The 22,888-nt window shown below is 43.3% G+C and overlaps 1 protein-coding gene and 1 long non-coding RNA gene across 8 annotated transcripts in view; one reads left to right on the top strand and one right to left on the bottom strand.

Moving 5' to 3' along the window:
• The window catches only part of LOC120102343 (uncharacterized), a 32,861-nt gene extending 15,854 nt beyond the window's left edge, over positions 1–17,007 (bottom strand). Inside the window, exons 1-3 of one of the 2 annotated variants that reach the window (XR_005503764.2) lie at positions 16,783–17,007; positions 5,941–6,078; positions 2,484–2,539 (exon numbers count right to left, since the gene is read on the bottom strand). This is a non-coding gene — a long non-coding RNA (uncharacterized LOC120102343). Of the gene's footprint in view, positions 1–1,414; positions 2,540–5,940; positions 6,079–16,782 lie in introns of those variants that run through there. The other variant, XR_005503763.2, reaches the window with a different exon arrangement.
• Adamts9 (ADAM metallopeptidase with thrombospondin type 1 motif, 9) overlaps positions 1–22,888 on the top strand; it is a 172,199-nt gene that overhangs the window by 59,093 nt on the left and 90,218 nt on the right. For all 6 annotated transcript variants that reach the window (XR_010065646.1, XM_063286081.1, XM_063286077.1 and 3 more), the window contains 7 exons: positions 4,861–5,027; positions 5,114–5,243; positions 5,892–6,018; positions 13,210–13,420; positions 13,881–14,045; positions 16,194–16,358; positions 22,726–22,845. Coding sequence is in view for 5 of the 6 variants with exons in the window: in XM_063286081.1 (XP_063142151.1) it covers positions 4,861–5,027; positions 5,114–5,243; positions 5,892–6,018; positions 13,210–13,420; positions 13,881–14,045; positions 16,194–16,358; positions 22,726–22,845 (1,085 nt within the window). In the remaining variant the exon portion in view is untranslated. The remainder of the gene's footprint in view (positions 1–4,860; positions 5,028–5,113; positions 5,244–5,891; positions 6,019–13,209; positions 13,421–13,880; positions 14,046–16,193; positions 16,359–22,725; positions 22,846–22,888) is intronic.

Here is a 22,888-nt window from a genome sequence, read left to right as displayed (position 1 = left end):
GTGCTGGCAGGAATTCCATTTATCCGAGTGAAGCCTAGAGAGTTCTACTCAAGCATTGGACCCGCAGAACTGGTTAACCAATAAGTGTTGAATCAAATGAGAACTTACGTGTGTGTTTTGTAATGTCTGTAAGAGCTCACGCATTTATAGCCAGGCATGCTGGTCATGCTAACTTATATGTGGCTCTGCTGCAGTCTCCTCTACTCTGTCACCGTCCCCTAGCCACTTGCTATTGTGCACCAGCATTACTTTCAACACAAGAAGACAGACTCTAATCAGGAAAATCTATCTTTGTGAAGCCTTCTTTTCATGGGACGGGAAAGACAATAAGCAGAAACCGAACAGGCAGGGTCTGTATTGGAAGATGGTGATAAGTGGTATTGGAAATCCAAACAGCACACAGAAAGCAGGTTTCAAGGCTAAGGTGGAGACGAAACATTTACATCATAGGGACAGACCATGAAGAAAGTTGTTGTAGGGGAGGGAGTCTTTGTAAAGTCTTTGGGTATGTGTGTGTGTGTGTGTGTGTGTGTGTGTGTGTGTGTGTGTGTGTAGCTGGTGGTGGAATGTGTGTGTGTGTGCACACACAGATCCTATCACCTACCCTGTTCTATCTCTCCTATTATTCTTATCAGGCCTCTTAATGAAGCCGAGGCTAGCCTGAGGGCCAGCAAATGATCTCTCTGCATCTGGCAACACCTGGGCTACAAGCCTGTAGAAACACACACACCCCTACTTATTTCAGTGGGGCTGGGAGTGGGGGTGGTTGTTTTCCTGCCCTTAATGGTTGTGTGCAGCCATTGTTCTGACTCATCCTTCCCAGCCCCTCTTTGTAAAGTCTTTGAAGTCGAACTATATAAAGAGCAAAGACAGAGAGGTCCATGTGCCTGGTGCCAAATGCAGGGGTAGAATCTTAGGACTAAACAGTTTTACGAAGCGAGATCATGTTGAACCATGAAACTACTGTAAGGACCTCGTTCTAAACTCTGAAGGGCACAGGAAGCTATTGATGGTTTTGAGCTGCTGCTAGCTGCCGCTGGACATTTCGAAAGGAATGCTGGGCTGTCATCTTGAGCATCTCTGGTCAGGAAGTTATATCAAGAGTCCAAGAGAAGTTTAACATGGTTAACTCCAGCACAGAGGAGGCTGAGGCAGGAGGGTGTGAATTTGAGGCCACTCTGGGCTACATAGGAAGGTGTTGTCTCAAAAATTAAAAAGGAAAAACAATACAGAATAAAGAGGAAGATGCTATGAAGAGGAATGCTGGTGGCTGGGTCTCAGTGAGGGGTGTGGAGGTGATTCTGAGTGGTAGGGGCTCGTATCTACAGTTTGTCTTCAATTTGGAGCTCTCTTGATTCGTTGATGGATGAGTGTGGTATAGGAGGGAGAAGAAGGGTCAAGGGCTGTTATCCCTGGGATTAACCCTTGCAGTCTGTGAACAGAACATGATAGCAGACACTGTAATCCCAGCACTCCAGAGATACACTCAGGGGGATCAGAAGTTCAAGGTTATTTCGATTACATAGTAAGTTTAAGGCTAGCCTGGGCTACATGAGACCCACTCAGAAAAAGAAAGGAGAAGGAGGAGTGGGGAGGGAAGAAGAGGGAGAAGGACAAAGGTCAGAGCCAGGTTAGAGTCAAAGGAGTGGAGAATCCTCAGGTTTGGACCTAAGCAATGGGAGGCAGTCACTACCATGGAGATAGGACTTGTTACTTACTCATCCACACAATCCCAGCAGTTCAAGGTCAGGGCCATTGCTACATCTTCAGCTCCTGATGCAGTGTGCATATGAAAAGCCCTGAGTAAACACTTGCTGGATTGCTCAACCACCATGGCTAGTGCTTCACAGAGAATGAAATTCTCTGGGAGATAAAGGTTCACCTTTTTCAAAAGGCTATAAAGCCTTATGTGTAATTAATTACGGAACAGCTGCATCCGCCTTTAACACTGAGTATTAAATGGAGCGGCAGCTTTACAGGAAAATGATACAGGGAGTGGGCTGTAGCTCAATTAGGAACTGTGTGTTTACAACTGAACATCTATTGGGCCCTAGGTTCTGCGACACAGACACACAGATTAATACATGTATGCTCAGGAACACACACACACACACACACACACACACACACACACTCACACATGCATGAACTAAAATAAGATAATTAACAGGCTTAAGTTACTTTTGGGGAATCTCACATTTCCCATTCCATGACTGCTCGAAATATGTCAGGCATCTTCTCCCCACCCTCATACTTAGAGTTTGTAGTGGTTTTAATGTTCTAAGTTCATCCTAATTAAGTTAAAGAGCGTGGCATGATGCGTCCCTTATAAATTAATCTCTTGAGAGCCAAAAACACCACATTGAATCATCCGTCCCTCTGCTCCAAAGGTTCCCTTCTATTTTCCTTGGGAAATAACCTCTGTCCGAGTACTGTCCGCCTCGCTTCTGTTGATGGGTAATCAGCACGTGTGAGGGGCTGACCTCAAGCAGAGTCTGCTGACAATCTTTTCTTCTTTCCTGGGCATTTCTTAATCTCCCTGTGAAAGAATGAGAAGAAAGTTAAAGGGGACCGGTCATCAGGAACGGGCAAGTATGGGGAAGTCACTGCTCCGCCCAAGGGAAGCCTCTCTGAAAGCAGATGTGGAGTGTGCAAGCACGGATGGCGGGTCACAGCCCATTGAGTGTGAAAACGGGCCTCTGAGGGAGCCTCACAATGGTTCTTTAAGAAGATCTGGTTCGCAAGGAGGATCTGGTGTCACCCTGGCTGGAGTGTGTGCATATTTACCCTTGGCTTGAAGCAAGGTGCTGTTAGTGGAACCTTTTAGGTCCTTTACAGTACCTAAAACCACCCTGTTTTGCTGAGCCCAGTCATTGCATTCTGTTGCTAAGCAACCTTCATCCTTATTCTCAAAAGCTATGTGAAGATTGGTCAAGTCTCACACTCTCCCTGTGTGTTTTGAGGAGGAATGCTTTTCTAGTGGAACGTCTGCAGCACTCTAGTTCTGATGGCTGCAGCAGGAGGGACAGCAGCTCAGGAAATTAGCTTCCCTAATCTCATTAGCAGGAAGTGGAGCAGGGGACTCTGGATTTGGGGAAATGGTTTGTTTCTCGAGGTACTGAAGCAGAAAGCCTGCCAGTCAAAGGTCAACTTCCAAGGGGATCCCTCTTGTTGGGTTAAAGCCATGTTGTACTGCCCCTGCCTTGTTCCTCTCTCTTCTGGAGGTGTAAGCATTTTTGTGATACTTACTTGCCTCTTGGATGCTTAGCCCTGGGTTGATTCTGGCTAGGGGAAATCTCATGCGGTGCAAGAGAAAGCCAGCATTTCAGTTCACTGATACCTTTACCGAAGTCTGTGGGCATATCATTATAGGAACAAATCTTAAGAAGGGTTTTACATCATATGAGGTCTTGTCTCATTGTGCACTCACCACTAACTGGCACAAGAAACAGGCAGTGATGAGTGGCCTTCTCCCCAGTTCGGTTAGAAGCAAGAGAGGCAGCTGAAGCCATGGGAAGAGACTGGGGATTAACACAGAAGAGACCATGTTCTTTGCAAACAAAGCCAGACTGATGTTCAATTTATAACTCTGACATGTGGCACTTCATTCCCTGGTTTGGGGTAGCTGGTGTGTGACTTGTGATGGTGTTGACAGCTCATCATGCGATCATGTGCAAGTGACCTGCCTTGGAACCACCCTGGGTTGCCAAGGGAACAATCGAATTTCTTTGTAACCCATTGGAAACCCCGCCTCTCACTCAGCTGGCGGGTCTCCAGGTTCAGGAGCTAAGAGGAGTGAGATGTGATTTTCTGAGGTTCATACCAGCTAGGGAAATAGGCTTCAGGATAGAAGTGTTCTGTTCTCCTCACGGGGCTGTCAGCTTCAACCACCCTTTCATCGTAACAGCATCTTCACTGGCCTATTATTGGTTGGGATCCTGGGCTTTGCAGAGGTGAGCTGTGAAGTGATTTTCACTGTATGAAAAGGTTCCTGGGGTTTAACAAAACATGCCAAGCTGTTAAAGAGCTTAGCCTATCTCGCTTCTATTTGCAAACAAGAGAAAGAATGAATGAGTGGATTTGCCAACTTGACAAATGTTTGCTGGCTCTCTTCTTGGACCATTTGATTGCCCTCGGTAAATGAAGTTACTGATTGGTAACTCATACTTTTCTCATTTGGACATCCTTATCTGCAAATGTGTGACGCGTATAACACAGCAGCCTCATAGAGGTGTGATAAGTAGTACACTGCAAGCTACTAAGGGTGGAATGGCTGGCCAATGGGATGCAGGTGTAGAAAACAGGCTTAACCTGTGGCCAGAATTGTATGGTAAGTGCTAAAGAAAAAAATGATCCCATCAGGTTTAAAAACGCATATGTTTTTAACATTTTATTTATTTGATTGAAGTGACATGCATGTGCCACTGTGTGTAATATGAAGGTCAGAGGACAACTTGAAGGAACAAGTTCATTCCTTCCATGGGGATCCTGGGGGTTGAACTCAGTTTGTCAGGCTTGGCAGCAGGCGTCTTTACCTGCAACTGTCGCTGGTATATGATTCACTTCAGGCTACTGAGGACTTCTATATCATACATAAAAACCACAGTACATAGGCGGTTTTCTTTATCTCCATTTATAAATAAAGGAACTGAGGACATGAAGGATTGATTGTCCAAGGCCACATAGCTAGCACATGGAAACCAAGACTGTGGAATCATGGCCTGGCTGACAAGCCTCAGGTCTTCTCTTCTGCCAGCCCTTGCCAGTCAGAGTGTTCTTGGTTGTTTGTTTGTTTATTATTTATTTAGAACACAGCTGGTCACTGGCGTCACCTCACCCAATTCTCTTTTCCGTCTACAGCTTTATCAAACAGTAGAGGTGAATTCCTGCTCAATGGAGACTTTGTTGTCTCCATGTCCAAAAGGGAGGTCCGCGTGGGGAGTGCCATGATTGAGTACAGTGGATCCGACAATGTGGTGGAAAGACTGAACTGTTCAGACCGTATCGAGGAAGAACTTCTCCTACAGGTAAACGCTCGGCTGCTGGCTAGTGGCCCTCTCCTCTTGGCACTGCAGGCCAGCAGACTTCTCCCCAATCTCTCTGCACGTTGCAGGTATTGTCAGTGGGGAAGTTGTACAACCCAGATGTGCGGTATTCATTCAATATTCCAATTGAGGACAGATCTCAACAGTTTTACTGGAACAGTCATGGGCCGTGGCAAGCATGCAGCAAACCCTGCCAAGGTACCTGCTCAAGTTTCCGCTTCTGCGGGTTTGAGGATGGGGTGGGAGTGGGGGCGAGGGGCTCTGTTTCATTTATTTACTGATTTACTGGTTTTTTGGTTTTTTTCTTTTTTAAGAACAGCTATGTATATACAATCTGCAAACCTTTCTCTAACTCTATGCATCCTCTCACCTCTTTTACTCCGACCTTTCTGGTTGTCAAGTTGAACTTTATAAAATTCAGGTCATATCAGGTCATTTTTGCCTAAGAAATTTGAATATATGTGTAAAGCCATGCAGAATCAATACTGCCACTTTAATTTTCTATAATGTGACTTTACTGGCAATAATTTATATTAGTTTTGTTTCCTTTTGTTAAATTAGGGTCAGCAAACTATAGCAACAGGATCAAATTCAGCCAGCCCTCACCCTCTTTTTATTAATAAAGTTTTATTAGAGCCTGGACACACCAATTAGTTAACAATCTGTCTATGGGCAGCTGGTTTTGTCCTGTCCTGGTAGAGTTAAGGAGTGTGGCAGAGATCATATGACCACCAAAACTGAAAATACTTATTATCTAGCCTTTGATAGTAAGTGTCGGAGAGTCCTTGATCTCAGTAATTTAGAGCAGATTATGTCCTCAGTATAATGTTCCCACTCTTTGCTTAGGGGAGCGGAGACGAAAACTTGTTTGCACCAGGGAGTCTGATCAACTTACCGTTTCTGATCAAAGATGTGACCGGCTGCCCCAGCCAGGACCTGTCACTGAAGCGTGTGGTACAGACTGTGATTTGAGGTGAGGCCTCTGTTTTCCTTGTCTCTTTCTTCCGGAGTCAAGTGGGCTTGAGGGCGGTTTCTGTGGGGAATGCAAACGAGACAAGAGTTGCCAATCTTTTCCTAGCCTTCCAGTGTTTTCCTCACACAAGCTCCAGCCAGTTCTGAAACCATTCAGCCGAGTTCTATAACTCTGGATTTCTTGTTCTCCTAAGAATTAAAAATAGTTGATAGGGCAGAGCACTTGTCAGAAAACAACTCGATCTTCACAACCCACTGAATCAGATCTTATGTGAGATTCCTCATGGTGTTTCCTTTCCATCCAGAGCAGACACAGTGCAAAATTCTAATGTGCATAAAAGTCTCAGCGTCCACATATATCAAAACATACACAAACCAGACAGAGAGAGGAGACACACACACACACACACACACACACACACGAGAGAGAGAGAGAGAGAGAGAGAGAGAGAGAGAGAGAGAGAGAGAGAGAGAGAGAGAATGCTATGCATTATTGTAGAGGCATAGAGGGAATAAGAAGAAAATCCAAATATGGCTATGTAGGTATTCACGCAATTCTGTGTTTAAGAAAGGTATGGCATCTGATGGAAGAAATATTGAGGGGGTGGAAAATTCTAAAGTATTTCTATTGCCTGAGAGAGTAACTGTGTATAAATATTCAGCAGCAGGAGGGCCGTTTTGTACAACCTGCATGCCAAGTCTGCAACTGTTCTGGGAGATAGACTAGTACAGGAATGCGCTAAGGTCTCTCCATTCACTAGGAGCCGAGTGAAGAAGTTCCACTTTACCATGCCCGATCTTCACAGTGTTAGCTACCTGGTACAGGAGTACAGATCATAAGGCCCCTTTGCGTGTCTGAGAGAAGAAGTGTCACGATCAATTACTAGTGTTCTGTTCTAGGAGTCAGAGAAGCAGTAGTGATGTGCGCATCATGGATCTTCTGGTCCTGACCTGAGGCTCTGACTTCAACACCAGGCCCTTTCCACCCTGTCACACCTTTTCTTTTTTTTTTTTTATAGACTTTGACAATACTTTTTATTGTTTATTTAGCCCTTCACAGCTCACCCCACACAGAGAAAGGTTCTTATTTGTAGTGGGTAGCTCATTTTGTAGCTTATGTGGGGAATATGGTTCAAGCAGAACTCATGTCTGGCTGCTGGTACTGCAGAGCAAAGGGGAATCTAGGCACACCCATAAAGTGGGTTGATTGGTAGGCTGGAAGACAAAGCTCCCAAAAAAGGCACTTTAACAGGGATGTAGCTCAGTAGAGAGTGCTTGCCCAGGAGGCACACAGCTCTAGGTTCAATCTCTTGTACCATAAGCAGTTTCCATGGGGTCAGAGAATGGCTGGAGAGTTGTAGAAACCAGAAGAGGTATTGTTTTGGAGACAGGACCTCACTGTGTAGCCCTGGCCTCAAACTCAGAGATCCACCTGCCTCTGCCTCCTGAGTGCTTGGATTAAAGGCATGCACCACCACCGCCGCCTGACAGGAGGAAGTTTCTGATGGAGGAGCTATTGACAGGTAGCAGAGACAGCCGAAAGACGATCATGGGCCATCTGTGGGGTCACACCTTTTCTGAGGCTATTGTCACTGACTAGGTTGCTCAGTGGCTTGTCAAAAAGTATGGACAGAAGTCACTGTAAAAGCACGACGTTAAAAAGTTAAAACAAAACAAAAAGGAAAGGAATGGAAACATTAGGCAGTGCTTTATTTTAGGTAGTGTCTGTCATTCATGTAAACCTATTTGCTTCAGTCAGCTGAGTCTAACTAGATAAGTTAGGACTTAGTAGCCCTTTGATGGGAAGTTAAGATGACAAGTCACTGAATTCTTGCACAACTTCCTTGACAAGCATTGTTAACAAGCTGAGGAAGATTGTGCTTTCATAGTGCCTTAAGTCTAGCCACGCTACATCTTCCGCCATTCTCCAAGTAATTATGGTAGAGTAAGCCATTCCCTAAGACCTGGGTTTGTGTCCATTGCATTTGCTGTTGCTATTGTTTTCACAGAAGTGGACATGGAACCGAGAGAATTATACATTTCAGGCTGTTGAGTTAACCCCAGCTTTCTCTCTACGTTTTAAGATAGGGTCTCACTATTTTTTACAGCTTTATGTAATATCGCCGCAGTCAGAGGATGGGTTTTATGATTCTATTACCACAATTAGTAGTCTATAAATTTTTCAGGTACTGCTTCTGTCTCAGTCACTGTGCTATTGCTGTGAAGAGACACCATGACCAAGACAACTCTTAGAGAAGAAAGCATTTCATTGGGGCTGGCTTGCAGTTTTCAGAGGTTTAGTCCATTATCATCACAGCAGGGAGCATGGCTGCAGGCAGGCAGGGTGCTGGAGAAGTAGCTGAGAGCTATATTCTGATCCTTAAGTATATGTGTGTGGTGGGAGGGCTGGCATGACATTTGAACATCCCAGTGACACACTTCTTCCAAAAAACGCCACACTCGGTCCACCAAGGTCACACCTCCTAATCCTTCTACAATAGTGCTGCTCCCTCGTGACATTCAAACAGATGAGACTATAAAGACCATTCCTGTTCAAACCACTACAACCGCGGCATAGATTTTTATCATTATTTTACATATAAAAAAATATTAAACCTGACTGCTGCTATACAGATTGCTTCGGTTCACAGTGGCTAGCACAGCAGCCATGGCTTAAATGTGGCCCACCCATTGGGGGAGTCTGTGTAGTTCAGCCCTGGAAGAAAGCTGCTTCCATTATCACTTTGTTAACTCTGTAGAATGGTAGTTATGCACCCCATTCTGCCATCCCGTATACAAAGAAGTAACCTCTGCCAGTGTTTGTCCTGCGTCATCCATTCTGGGACGCCATTGTCTGACTCAGACTGGGGCTAGTCACATCCTGAATGATACATGCAGTGTCTGTAGGCCTGCTACCTCGAACATTAAACCTCCTACTCTAATGGTGGCAAAGAAAATGTGTCTGTGCAAAGCATTTCAAGAAACCAAACGTGTGAAACCAAACAAATGCTATTCAATAATCCTATTCCAGGCTTATCCAGTAAATACCCTTCTCAAAGAGGAGTTAATGTTTATTGTTACTTTAAGAACCAAGTACTTTTCTCTTTGGGCAATCTCAAGATGAGTCACAATTCAGGATGTGATAGTTCTGGATTACCCTGCAGTAGACACCATTAAGCATAATGTTCACACAGATCTTAAAAGGCAGTGTAGGACAAGGCAGACTCACTCAGAAGAGTGTCACCTTTGGTTGCATGGACTATCACAAGGGTGCTGCTTCCTCATTGGCTGACTTTTAAATTGAGCTGAAACTAGGCACAGTGGCCTAACATCGGTGAGGGAAGTAGGGAAATAGGGGCAGAAAGATTGAGAGTTTGAAGCCAGCCTAAACTACACTCTAAGACCTTGTCTCTCAAAAACCAAAGGCCTAGGATGCAGCATGGACAAATATGGACGAGGCCTGGGGTCTGCTCCCCGGCACTGCAGAAAAATTAAAAGAAGGAGGCAAAAAATAGAAGCTGCTTGGAGACTCAAATGCCAAGGATGGCAATAGTCATAATGATAATGATAATAATAATAATAATGATAATAATAATGGGTAATTTATTGTGTGTCCTCCACGGGTGTTACATGCTACTCTCCACCTTCTCCCACTTAATCGCCCCCCCCAAATGGTCAACTCAGGCTCTCTCTGCTAATAAGCGTGAGAGCTTCCATTCCTTCCCAACATTTGCTGATTAAATAGCACATACTGATTTTTGTTGATATTCTCATCATAATGCCAAATGATGCTTCAGCCTGAATGTTCTATTCTGATCAATAGTGAGGTCAATGTGTTATTATTTTCTAAATTCCCCCTTTAGAGTCAACTTTTAAAAGCTTTTTTTTTTTTTTTTTTGGAACTCTGCAGAGGCCAAGTAGGGACAAGAGCCGGAAGCACAGAGCTGAGTGACAAAGGCAGTTCTGATTGCAGATAAGAGGGGACTGCATTTCTGTCTTCTCACAGAGGTAGCAGATCAGAGTGTGGAGGAAGTCAAAAGCGGAGGGCTAGCTTTTAGAGCCACACAAAGGGGCAAGCTTATGCTGGTGCTTAGAAGTCAGCTAAAGACTGTAGCTTTCAGTCAGTGCTCAGACGCATCTCTCACTACCGGCTTTTTACTGACCGTTGGGAAAATTAAAGGTCTCTGCTAAAATATGCAGAGACGCAAACCAAGTCTCAGAAAGATGCGCTGTCCCTTTTTACCCATCTGACAGTCCATCTAATCAAAACTCCTGCTGAAATCTGGCCAATCGGCTGTGAGCACAACTGAGAGAACAGAGAGTCCGGTTGGTCAGACTCCAAAGTGGTTTCTCCCATTCATGTTCATGGGATCGCTAGTCAGAGGAAGCAACTCTCAGCCTGTGTGTTTGAGAAGCCCTCCGAAAGATCGGCTTCCTCGTGGGGAGATTCTCGATGCTGACAAGCAGATCTACATTGTAGCAACCCATTTCTTCTAGTAATTCTCAGAATCATTTAATCCAGCCCCCATATCTACCCCTACACATGTGTAACACATTTTTCTCGATTCTCACTTATTAACATATTGGACTGCATTTTATTTTGCTTTTTCAGTGTTGGTAGCCAAACACAGCCCTTTTTGCCTACTGGGCAAGAGCTCTACCATTGAAGTACATCCCCAGTCCTTGGATTTCCGAGGCAGGAACTCTCTATGCAGCTCAAGTTGGCTTTAAGCCCACAGCCCTCCAGCTCCTACCTCCCAAGATACACATACACGTAACTAGAAAATACTTTCCTGAAATATATATAGCTAAATATAATCATAGCATTTTATTTCCCATAAAATGAACCAGCACCACACCATACTGAAGAACAGATAACTGTCTAGAAAGAATATAGAGCAAATTAGGTATCATTTAGAGTTTGATTGTTTATATAGATTCTTCTTGGGGATCTCTGCTTGGCCTCTAGGCATTAAGGGGTGACAGGGAAGTGACTCTGGCAGCTGAACTGCAAAGTGCTTTCTTGTCAGGACATCTCCCTCCTTTCCCCAGATGGTAAATAACCTTCCCACAGGGAAGTGACCATGCAAGCATGAGGAGGTAGCCAACAAAGTGCAGATGAAAGTTCCAGATGCCTCTGTTGAATGAGTTCGCTATTTTTTTCCTTACTTCCTGTAGGAAGTGACAGTTTGCCCCAACTGGCCTGTGACAGGATGAGATAAAGCGTGGGTTTATAAGCCCTCATTTACTGTGTTAGAACAAAATCTCCCTGACGTTACTTCAGTGTAATGGAAAATCACAGCCCACTTTCATTGCCCATGGTCAACTCTGACCTACTTTTGGACATTACTTAGAAATTCCTTGATAAGCATGTTGGCCTGAGTTCCTCTACTTTCCCAATCCCTCCCCTAGACAGGTGTGTATGAGTGAAGTGTTAGAACATTGAGGAGTGCCACACTACCCAATCACTGAGGAGATGTAGAGACTTAACAATGGAAAATAAAATTCCCTGCAGGTTAAAAGGAAATTAGTTATCTTTTTCTAGATTTCCAAATACATTTCAAAATCACTGACTTAAAACTTTGAATTAAGCATTTTTTTATTTATGTTTTAAATTCAAGCACTTTGGATTCTGTTCCTGCTGCATTATAAAAAAGAGTCATCATTAGTATATTCTGTGTACCTGCTGTGTCAGAAGGCTTCGTTGTGAATATCAGGGATATAAAGGTGGCAAAGTCTTGTGGATTCAAATCTCATTTTAAAAGTGTAAAATGAGTATTTGGGAGACAGCAGTTATAAACTGCTTCTGCAAGCACAAGGCACTGAGTTCAGTCTCCATAGCCCACATTTAAAATTTTGAGTGCAGTGGTGTGGCTGTGCAACCTCAAAGATGGGGTTATAGTGGAACCCATGAGGTGGAAGAAGGTTTTTGGCCAACTGGCCTAGCAAAATCTGAGATTCCCAGGTCTCTGTGACAGAGCCTGTCTCAGAAAATAAGGTAAGGCTAGGAAAATAGTTCAGAGGGTTCATGACCTGAATTGAATCCCTGAAACCACATGATAGAAGGTGAGAACTGTACTCTGAGCTCTACACCTGGTATATACACACAGACACAGACACAGACACAGACACACACACAGACACACACACACAGACATACACACAGACACACACACAGACACACACACACACACACACACACACACACACACCACAGTGATTAAAACAACAAGGTAGAAGGCACCGGAGAAACAATACCTTTAGTAGCTTCCACATGTACCCATGCACATCTACACACATGCACACACACACATGCACACAGAAATTTACACATATAAACACAAGCACACACACTGACACACAGTCACATATACACTGAAACACACAATAACACACACACACACACACACACACACAATCTGCCGTCTTTAAGAAGTTTCTAGCATTGTGTGTGTCTATGTAGTGTATACACATATGTGCAAGGGTGTGTGCACCTGCTTCCCAGAACCTGGAAGAGGTCAGGTGTCCTGTTCCATCACTCTGTCCTGTTCCATCACTCTCTGCTTTATTCCTTTGAGACAGGGTCTCTTATTGATCCTAACATTGAGCTGATAGCCACCCCCCAAAAAATTTAATCTTTATTCCAAAATAATAACAACAACAATAATGTGTGTAAGAAGTACACTTGAAATTTTAATTTTACTCCATATTACTCATCCCTGTGTTATTATCAGAGTAGTCCCTGAGCACTTGCAAACACAGACAAATAAAAAAGGAGCATTCCACCGGTGAGTTTCCCAAGAGCAGGAGTAAGGAGCCAAGCGAAATGCCACATATAAAAATTGCTGCCCCTGCTTTGCTGAGTTCCCGGTTTTGATGGTTTTGTTGTTTTGGGGTTTTTTGCTTGTTTGTTTTGTTTTGTTTCTTTCTGCTGCTTGAATTTCAGACTAACTGTACTGAGAGACTCTTCACAGAGGTAGCATTTCTGTCTATGGTTGTGTGACTTCCATGTACATTGGCAGCCCATGAAAAATACATAGACACACTGGCTTGAAGTTGGCTTGTAACGGGCTGTGACTTTGAGCTTTCGCCATATTTGAATTAAGAAAGAAAGAACTCAGCCATCCTACGAGTTGGATGTGACAGTCGCATTTAACACAAATGTTGGTTTTCCACCATTATTTACATTTAGGTGGCACATCGCCAGCAAGAGCGAATGCAGTGCCCAGTGTGGTCTGGGTTATCGTACTTTAGATATCCACTGTGCCAAATACAGCAGGGTGGATGGGAAGACGGAGAAGGTAGATGACAGTTTTTGTGGCAGTCAACCCAGACCAAGCAACCAGGAGAAATGCTCAGGAGAGTGCAGCACAGGCGGATGGCGCTATTCTGCCTGGACAGAAGTAAGTTGGTTCTCATCTGAGTCTCGGACACCAAGTCTGCTGAGCTAGCTGATCATGTCTCCTTCTGGGATGGTGTTAAGAAACCCATGGAAAAGAGATCTGCAATTGACTTACAATGCCTAGCTAAGTCAAACCCTGCAAGGACGACTCCCAACGTTAATTTGTAATGTCTGATTTGAGTATAACATGCAGAAGACTGTTAACGGCACAACTAATCAGCCAACCATCTTTTTGTTTTAGATCCCAACTTTAGTCTCAATTTGCCAGTGAGATAATATTGACTTCAGTATAAACCTAATAATTAGCATTGAAAAATGCTCATAAATAAAAACTAAAGTTGGCTATGGTGGGGCATTTATTTCTTAAGGGTTGAAAGAAAGAGCATGGCCGTGATTTTAAGCATTCTTTATAAGGAACTCAGAAATGCCCTATTTTCTTTTATTTTTTTAAATGATCATAGTGTTCTAAAAGCTGTGATGGTGGTACCCAGAGAAGAAGAGCAATTTGCGTCAACACCCGCAATGATGTCCTGGATGACAGCAAATGCGCACAGCAGGAGAAAGTCATCGTACAGAGATGCAATGAGTTCTCCTGTCCTCATTGGAAAACAGGAGAGTGGTCAGAGGTGAGAAAGGGGAGCTCTGGTTTCTAGCTCAGCTCAGATGCTTCTGGATTCCCCAGCCTCTGGTGGAGGTGTAGACTGCTGTATCGTTCTTTCGTCCCACACCCCAAGCCTGAGGAAACAATGACTCTGATCCTCCATTCACGTTATGATTGAAATCCTTTAGTCTGCCTGGGACCTCAGAGTCACTAGGGCTCTGGCTGGATCTCATAGCTCAGTAGCTTCTGCTGCTGACTGTGACCAGTGGCTCTCCCCTTCCCCCACTTTGAACTATAAATCATTGGCTAGAAATTGAAGCTTAATTAAGAGTGAGGTTAAAATAGTTTGGACATGAATCCAACAAAGAGGATGTCCATGTCTTCCTTGTCTTTGAAATAAGAGATTAGACCACCTGGCTTACACTTCCAGTCGCATGGGAGCACTTGGGTAGGGGGAAGCCCAATCTGAGTGTCCCAAACAATGACTTCTCATCTCTTGCTTTATGATGCCCAAGGCGATCCCGTTTGTGCCCTGTCTATGGATCTTTGGATACAGTTTCATCTTCACTATTAATGCACGAATTAATTAACTCAACATTGTTATAGCCCAGTGAGATCCTCAGCAAGAGGGATCCTCACTTCGCCTCCTTCAAGTAGTTGAAGAAGAGAAGTCCCTTATTAACTGGACAAGACAGAAATGTGGGGAAGCAAAGTTGCTACAACCATAGCTTCTTACACACACACACACTTATCCCCCTGCATGTGAGTGCAATGTTAACTGTTTATTTCAGGCATCAAATCTGAACAGAGTACCCCTAATGGGGCTGGAATGGTCAAGTAGCAACATGCATCCTTACCTGTGTCTGATTTGTGGACACATGATCAACAAACTTGGTGCTTTCCCAGTAGGTTAAACACTAAATCCTTTATTTTTAAAAAATTGTTATTGAAGATAGCGGTTTCACACTTTATGCAGATAGCGAATATTTTAATGTCCGGTTATTCGAGAAGCCAGAAGTGGTGGTGCATGTCTCTATTCTTACTCTTGGGAGATCAGGAATTCAGGAGCACCCTTGGCTGTGTGTAGTGTAGTGAATTTAAGGCTCGGCCGGAGATACATGAGACCCTTGTCTTAAAAATAAAAAAATAAAGGAGAGGAAACTTTATAGCAAGCCCTGACTAACCAAGTGTTTGAATAAATACTGAGCATACAGCTCAATTGTCCCAACGCTTAGTTAACACTTAGTACCCTTGGATAAAAAGACTGGAAAGGGAAGAGTAAAGAGCTGAAGAAAAAAAAACATTTGATTATTTTACTTTGTCTTTTGTGTTCTTTAGGCATTTTTAAAATGTTTCCAAAGTGAGCCCAAATAATAATAATGATTATTTTTAACATTTTTTTCTTTTTTGAGAATGTCATATATACATAATGTATGTGCTAGACACTTTAGCTTCTCTAGGTCAGAATTATTGTCATCCCCATTTTATAGATGTAAATATTGAGGCACAGAGACACTGTGATTGGAAAACCCTGACTACTGATTGTTCCTTAGAGCATGGTACTCTGCTTTTCTGTGTTCAAATCTGGCCATAAGACCTCAACTACGAAGGGAATAAGAGAAAATGATTCAGGAAAAAGGGAAGAAGAAGGTGGGAGAAAGAGTGGAAGGAATGGGGGGTGCACAAATATGGGTGAAACATAATGATAAGTATGCATGAGAATTCCATCCTGAAATCGAGTAAGAGGCCAGAAGGAGGGTGCTGAGGATGTAGCTCAGTTGGAGAAAGCACTTACCTCACATGCACAAAGCCCTAGGTTGGATCCCCAACAGCATATAGCCCAGACTTAGTGGGCAAGCCTACAATGGCAGGAGTTGGGCAGTAGAGACGAGAGGATCAGAATGCCCAGTGACCCTCAGCTACATGGTGAATTGGAGGCCAGCCTGGGCCTCAGGAGGCCGTGCCAGGATAAAAAGAAAGAGGGAAAGGAGAAAGAAGAAAGAGAACGGGATGAAAGGAAGTGAAGCTCACTGGATGTGTTTGCTCATTGCTGCCAGCAGTGGGGAGGGGCTGGGTGTGGGAAGAGGCCACCTGCTCTCATTAGAGAACAGCCCCCATGGGCCCCAGCACATTGATCAGAAGCAACCCTGATGGCCTCTGCTTCTCATTCCAGTGCTTGGTCACCTGTGGAAAAGGACATAAGCACCGCCAGGTCTGGTGTCAGTTTGGTGAAGATCGATTAAGCGATAGAATGTGTGACCCCGAGGCCAAGCCGGAGCCCATGCAGATGTGTCAGCAGCCAGAGTGCGCAGCCTGGCAGGCGGGTCCCTGGGGACAGGTATTTTGAATGATAAGATTCTTAACTGCATTCTTTCCCCCCTTATCTGGAGAGGGGCATTCCAGTGGTGAGGTTTTACGGCCTTGCACTGTGTGACTTGGCCTGGGCCGTACTTCAGTGGCTCCAGGTCCAGCACATGGCACTCAGCAACTTGCTGTCCTGCAGCCCTTCCAGGGTTACCTTGCCCTGCTGGAACTAATTACTCCAGTTACAACTCCACGTGCAGGTTTTCACCCTGTTCTAAACTGCACACAAGTATTTAAACAAATTCACAACAGACGTGGCATCTGGCAGATGTGATCTTCCCTGGAGTGAGCCTCTGTGGGTATGTGATCCTGCCAGCCAGCTGATTTGGACCAGAGGGGTCTGGGCTGGGCTTTGGAAGGGATCTTTTGGCTGCCAGTGAGAGGAATCCAAAACTCACCTCTCTCGTAAATAAGTGAGAGTCTTCAAATGTAGTCAGATCAAAGGGGTCCAGCATCATAACCATCAGGTTGAGAATCTTTTCCCAGTCTTCTAGTGTGTAATGGGTTCCATGTCTACCATTTCAAAAGGAGAGAGTGCACGTCCCCCGGGCCCAGTTTGCTCTTGGAATCTAGTCTTTCCTAATATAGAAGCAAGAGAGTGCTGTGTACTATTTAAGCAGCACTCCAAGTTCCCAGTAGAAGTGGAACAGCTGTCTGCTGTCACTTATGCAATCTGTTGAAGAATGACTCTCTCTGCCCTGGCCAGCCACAGTTACTCCCACTCCTTAGCCTCTGTCTCCATTTTCAAACGTGCATGCAATACATAGGCAGCTTTACAACCGTGCCTCCAGCTTCCTCAGCCTTACTGACAGTGTTTTCGAAATTTGTCTTGCTACATTTTTTAAAACTTAGTGTGTGTGTGTGTGTGTGTGTGTGTGTGTGTGTGTGTGTGTGTGAGAGAGAGAGAGAGAGAGAGAGAGAGAGAGAGAGAGAGAGAGAGAGATCTGTCCTGTACATTTGGAGGCTAGAGGACAGCTTACAGAGCTGGTTCCTCCCTCCATCATGTAGGTCCTAAGGACTCAACTTAGAAGCAAGCACTTGAACCATTTTCAGACCCCCATACTGTCACCTTTCTGCTAGAATCTTCTGCTACAGAGGACACCCCAGTCCAGTGGCAAATCATTTCTAAACAAAGAAAAGGAGCCCTTTCATCCTCTCAAATAGTGCTTCTTATTGGTCCAGATATCTATAGCACTTCTTGACTAATGAGAGAGTGCTAACATACCTTGTGCTCACTGTCAAGAAGGGACTGTCATATCTACTACAACTGACAGGCCAGTTTCTCATCCATCCTTTCCCTATCTCTCTCACAAGGGACCTGCCTTTCTCCAACTGATCGTGCAACCTAGGCAAACACTTATTTTTAAGATGTTATTAAAGAGTCAAAAATACTCGTAAGAAAAAATTTCCAAAATATGTGTTAGCAAAGAGAAAAAAATCAAACACGTTGCTGACTGAGCACAGCATTTAAAAAAAATTTTTTTTGGAATGTATTAGAATTATATTCTGCCTGTATTTTTGATTGGATAGAAACACACAGGACATGAAATTGACTATCTTAAAGAAATTGGTGTTATTCAGTGTGTTCATGGTTTTGACCTTGATCTACTTGCAAACTATTTCCAGCACCCCAAAAGAAGCCCTATACGCACTTAGCAATTATTTCCCACCCCACTCTGCGATAGCCTCTGGCAACGCCCCAATTTGCATTCAGGGGTCTGTGGATTTGCGTAAGCTGGACTTTTCATAAGCATGGGCGTCTGTATATAACAGGCTTCATTCACACTACACAAAGCTTCTCATACTCATCTGCATAGCAACATGTGTCAACTTCTGAATCCTATCCCATTGTGTGGATGAGTATCTAAAATAGAGATTCAGTTCTCCCCACACTTTGACAACTATGAATTTTGCTGACATAAATGAACAAGTATTTATTTCACTGCCCAATGACACTTTTTTGGAATCTGTTCCCCAGGGATATAATTGCTGGATCCTATAATTCTGTGCTTAGGTTTTAACTTCCAAGTGGCTCTCCCAGGAGGCTGCACCATTTTCCAGCCCTCCCAGCACTATGTAAGCACTAAACAATTTCTTTCTTATCATTGTCAACAGTTGCTATTTTCTCTTTGAAATCGTAGCCCTCCTCCTGAGTGTAAAGTGCTGTCTCGCTATGGCTTCTGCTCACATTTCCCTAATAGAAAAAGATGTTGGTCAATCTGTCATGTGTTTGTCACCATTTGAATATCTTCTTTGGAGAAATGGCTAGTCAAACTTCTTGTCCATTTAAAAAGATTAGAATGTGCCCCATCTGATCTGGGCTGAGGCTCTGTAGGCAGAGTGTTCTTGTAGCACGGACCAAGTCCTCAGTGCACCCCTTGCACCAGACATGGCACATACACTAGGAAGGCTGGCATATCCTATCAGTAACCGGGAGATGGAGGCAGGAGGGTCAGAAGTTCAGTCGACCCTGATGACATAGACAGCATAGGGGCAGCCTGAGCTACATAGAACTCTGTCCAAATGAAAGGGAATCAAACAGACCTGTCAACCACTTTAAAGCGTACCCCTTTCCCCACTTCTCACATGATCTACCCAGTACCATTCCTTTTCCTAGTCCCATCCAGTCTAGGTCAGAGGTCAGGAGGCTGCTGACGTTATTTGAGTTCTGTACATGTCCTGGGTACCGATCCTTAAAAATCAGATACATCATTTACAAATACTTCCTTCTCTCTCATTTGCTGCTTTATTTTTTTTTTTAACTCTGCTGATGATGTCCTTTGATGGACAGATGTTTTTCATTCAGGCACAGTGTAATCTATCTGTTCGTTTGTTGTCTTTGCTTATGGTATCATAGTGAACAGACCATTGGCAAATCCAATAGCACGAATGCCCTTTTTGTTTTTAGAGTTAAAAATAGTTGGAGATGCTGGTTTTAGGCAGCCGATGCAGATATGAGATGGGAGTCTGACTTCACGTGTGTGGGTCAACAGCTGTCCCTGTACCATCTGTTGAAGAGACTTTCTTTCTCCGTTAAGAGTATTGGCACACCTGTCAAAAACCACTAGAGCATAGTAGACATAGAAGTCTGTTCCTGACTCGGAGCTCTGCCCCACTAGTCTGACTACCTGTCCCGATGCCAGCATGAAACCATTTCAACTCCTTTCAAATATGAGTCCTCCAACTATATTCTCCTTTTTCTATATTTGTTGGTGCTTGGACTCTCTTCCTATTTTATATAAACTCTTTCTGTATGAAACAGTTGGTATTCATGCTTCACAAAGGCCATGTGATTCTTTGACTGGGTGTGAGTGGACTCTAGATCTGTTTGGGGAATATTGACATTTTTACCCTTATTATACAGTAGATAAGTACCTTTCCATTTATTTAAGCCTTTTAATTTCTTCACTCTTCTACAGATTTTAATCGTAGAAGTCTTTCACATTTATGGCTACATTTTTTCCTGATGTTTTTATTCTTTCATATAATATTATAAATGCACTTATTTTCTTAATTTCCCTTTTGGTTGTTTTTGATGATTTGTGGAAACATATAATTAATCATCATCATCTTTTTTAATTATTATTATTATTATTATTATTATTATTATTATTATTATTATTATTATTTCATTTGGTGTCCAGAGAGTGCTGGATTTGAGTGTTAGCTACAGTGGTTTCTCTGCAGATTCTTTGGGATGTCTGTGTTTGTTGTGATAACGCCTGCAGACAGGCTAGGCTTGGCTTCTCTTTCCACCTCTCCCTGCTTTATCTCCAGGTACACTCCAGTGTGCTCAGAATAGTGACCTCAGAGGAGAAAGCCTCCCTCCCTGCCCTGTGTAGGAAGGAAGCATGTGGAGGGAGGGGCATTTCACCACATTGAGGAAGGGCCCCCTCACTTGTTCTCTGGGTGCATTTGCATGAAAAGGGTTTTTTCTTTTTTAATTTTGCCAAGTGACTTTTTTTCAGTTGACATGATCGTAGACAGTTTTAAGCATTTTTTTTTCTGTTTTATATACTTATATGATACATTTCATTAGTTTTTTTTTAATCGCAAGCCAGCCTTGCCTTCCTAGGCTAAATCCCGCATGACTACAACCCATACTGTATTACAGGGTTTAATTGCCAGTATTTCCTTGAAAGGTTTTGTATCTTTATTTACAAGAGATATTTGTCCATATCCCCTCAAAACACATACACTTTTGATATTAATATCCCTGGCCCTTTGGGATAAATTTTCAAAAAAATAACTGAAAGTTGTATCAATATTCTTGCCTAGAATGCTCTTTGCAGTATTTTTAATAAGAGACAAGATGTTTGGTTCTTCCATATTTAGGTGCTGACCCTGTGGAAAATGATCCTTCCTCAATATTTTGGGAGTGTTTGAAAAGAATTGATGTTAACATTTCTTTAAATATTTAGTAGCATTCGCTCCGACTTTATTGAAAATGTTTTGTTATTGAGTCAATCTCTTTGTGTAGATATATTCATATGCTTATTTCTTCTCTTTCGTGTGGTGATGGGGATTGAACCTAGGCCCTCATGTATGCCAGACATGTGCTTTCCTACCAAGCCACGCCTCCTGTCCTCTGGGTTTTTGTTTCACTCTATAACTCATTCAAGCCCACTGTGGTGGTATTTATTACTCTCTTCTTCTTTTGGATTTAGCTTGCTCTTCCTTTTGTCCCCTGAGATAAAAATTTAGGTTATTTTTTATTTCTTTGGGAATTTTCTATAGTACATTTTTCTCATGTTTTTTCCTGTCCCTCAACTCCTCACAAATCTCCCCCATTTTCCTAACCACCCAAGTTTGTGTTCTTTCTTTCAGTGGCCACAGAGCCACCAAAAACCATGGAGTCTGATTCGTGTTGGTTATCTACTTCTGAGTACAGAGAGTGACTCAGAGTGTGATTAATATACCCAGGGTCACTTCACTGAAGACAACTGAACTTAAAACAAAGTCACTGCATAATAGAGGACGGTACCCTAACTAGCCACTAAATGCTACCAAATTAAAAACCCTAGTACCAAGGATTGGTTACATCTTTTTGTGTCATTGGCCAAAGGGTCCCGTAGGCATCACCATCATCACCATTACCATCACCATCACCATCATCATCACCATCACCACAGAACATTGCCAATGCTATAGGTTCCCTTCCACAACTTGAGGGTAAGCTCCTATTGTTAGTAAGGCTGCTGTTTTGAAGTCTTTCTTCTTATGTAGCCATTTGCTGAGATCCATTTCCCTGCATGCCTTGCTTTCGCCTTGTCTCTCCAGTTCTCTTCTGCTTTTTTCATCTTTCTCCCCGGAGTATTTTTTCATGTCTCCACCATTTGTTCTCTGGCATATTGCTTGCTTCATCAATCCAGGGAATTTATCAGTTCCCACGCATTGGTAAACTTTCCAGGTTTGCTTTTGTTACTGCCCCGTTTCACTGTGGCCAGAGAAGATACATCCCGTGTTATCTCATCGCTGTACTGATACTGGCTGTGTGGCCTCACTGGTAGCCTGTCTCGAAACAATGTTTCATATACATTGAGATGAATGCAAAGTGAGCTTGGAAGAGTAAAAACTGCCGTGATCCTTTGTTACTCAATCTGGTGGCTTCTTACTTCATTAAGTACGTGTCTACTTACTGCTAAGTCATAAGGTTTTAAAGTTATTACCAGTAAAACTCCAATTAACAGTTGGCTTGTATCCATTGTTGCTTGATTAGTGACGTTTTCAGTGTAGGGATGGGTTCTTTCAACATCTTCTGCTGTCTTACTCATAGCATCCTCTTCCCCATCCCCATCCCTTTCCTTGGCCTGTAACTCTGACAGAGTGCCTTACAGCCACTGTATTGATCTCTGTATTTCTTGTATGCTATGATATGTTTAACTAACTTTTGACTATAGTATATGTAGGTGCTTTCCAATATCTTGTCTACTTCTTACTAATAACTCTGCGAAAATATTGATAACTTTCAATGATTTTTCTGGAAATTATTTCCCAGAAGTTAATGATCACAGAAGTCTACAAAACCCCTGTGTTAACCAGGAAACTCTAGCTGGTGGAGTGTCAAAGGCCTGACAGTTATGGAGACATGTTCCTCTTCTCCCTGGAGCTGAACCCTTACAAGTGTAACTCCAATAGCAGACAGAAAGAGTTCTAAATATCATTATAATAACTGACCAGTGTAAATTGTGTGGGGCAAGATTGCATAGTTTTACCGATTCTGTGTTGGTGTCAGTCCTGAGGTCCACTGTGACAAACGGGCTTTTCTCTTGGAGAATATTATGAAGTGCGTATGTGAAAGAAAGGTTTTGGTGACATTTTGCTTTATTTCATTCCCCCAGTGCAGTGTCACTTGTGGACAGGGATACCAGCTAAGAGCAGTGAAGTGCATCATGGGGACTTACATGTCAGTGGTCGATGACAATGACTGTAATGCAGCCACTAGGCCAACCGATACCCAGGTGAGTCTCCTGTTTTAACACAGGTATTGGCTTTGGGCCGTAA

This window comes from Rattus norvegicus, chromosome 4 (assembly GCF_036323735.1).
Source record: "Rattus norvegicus strain BN/NHsdMcwi chromosome 4, GRCr8, whole genome shotgun sequence".
Taxonomy (NCBI): Eukaryota; Metazoa; Chordata; class Mammalia; order Rodentia; family Muridae; genus Rattus; species Rattus norvegicus.
The sequence above is the reverse complement of the archived record's forward strand: the minus strand, read 5'-3'. Positions and strand labels throughout refer to the sequence as shown.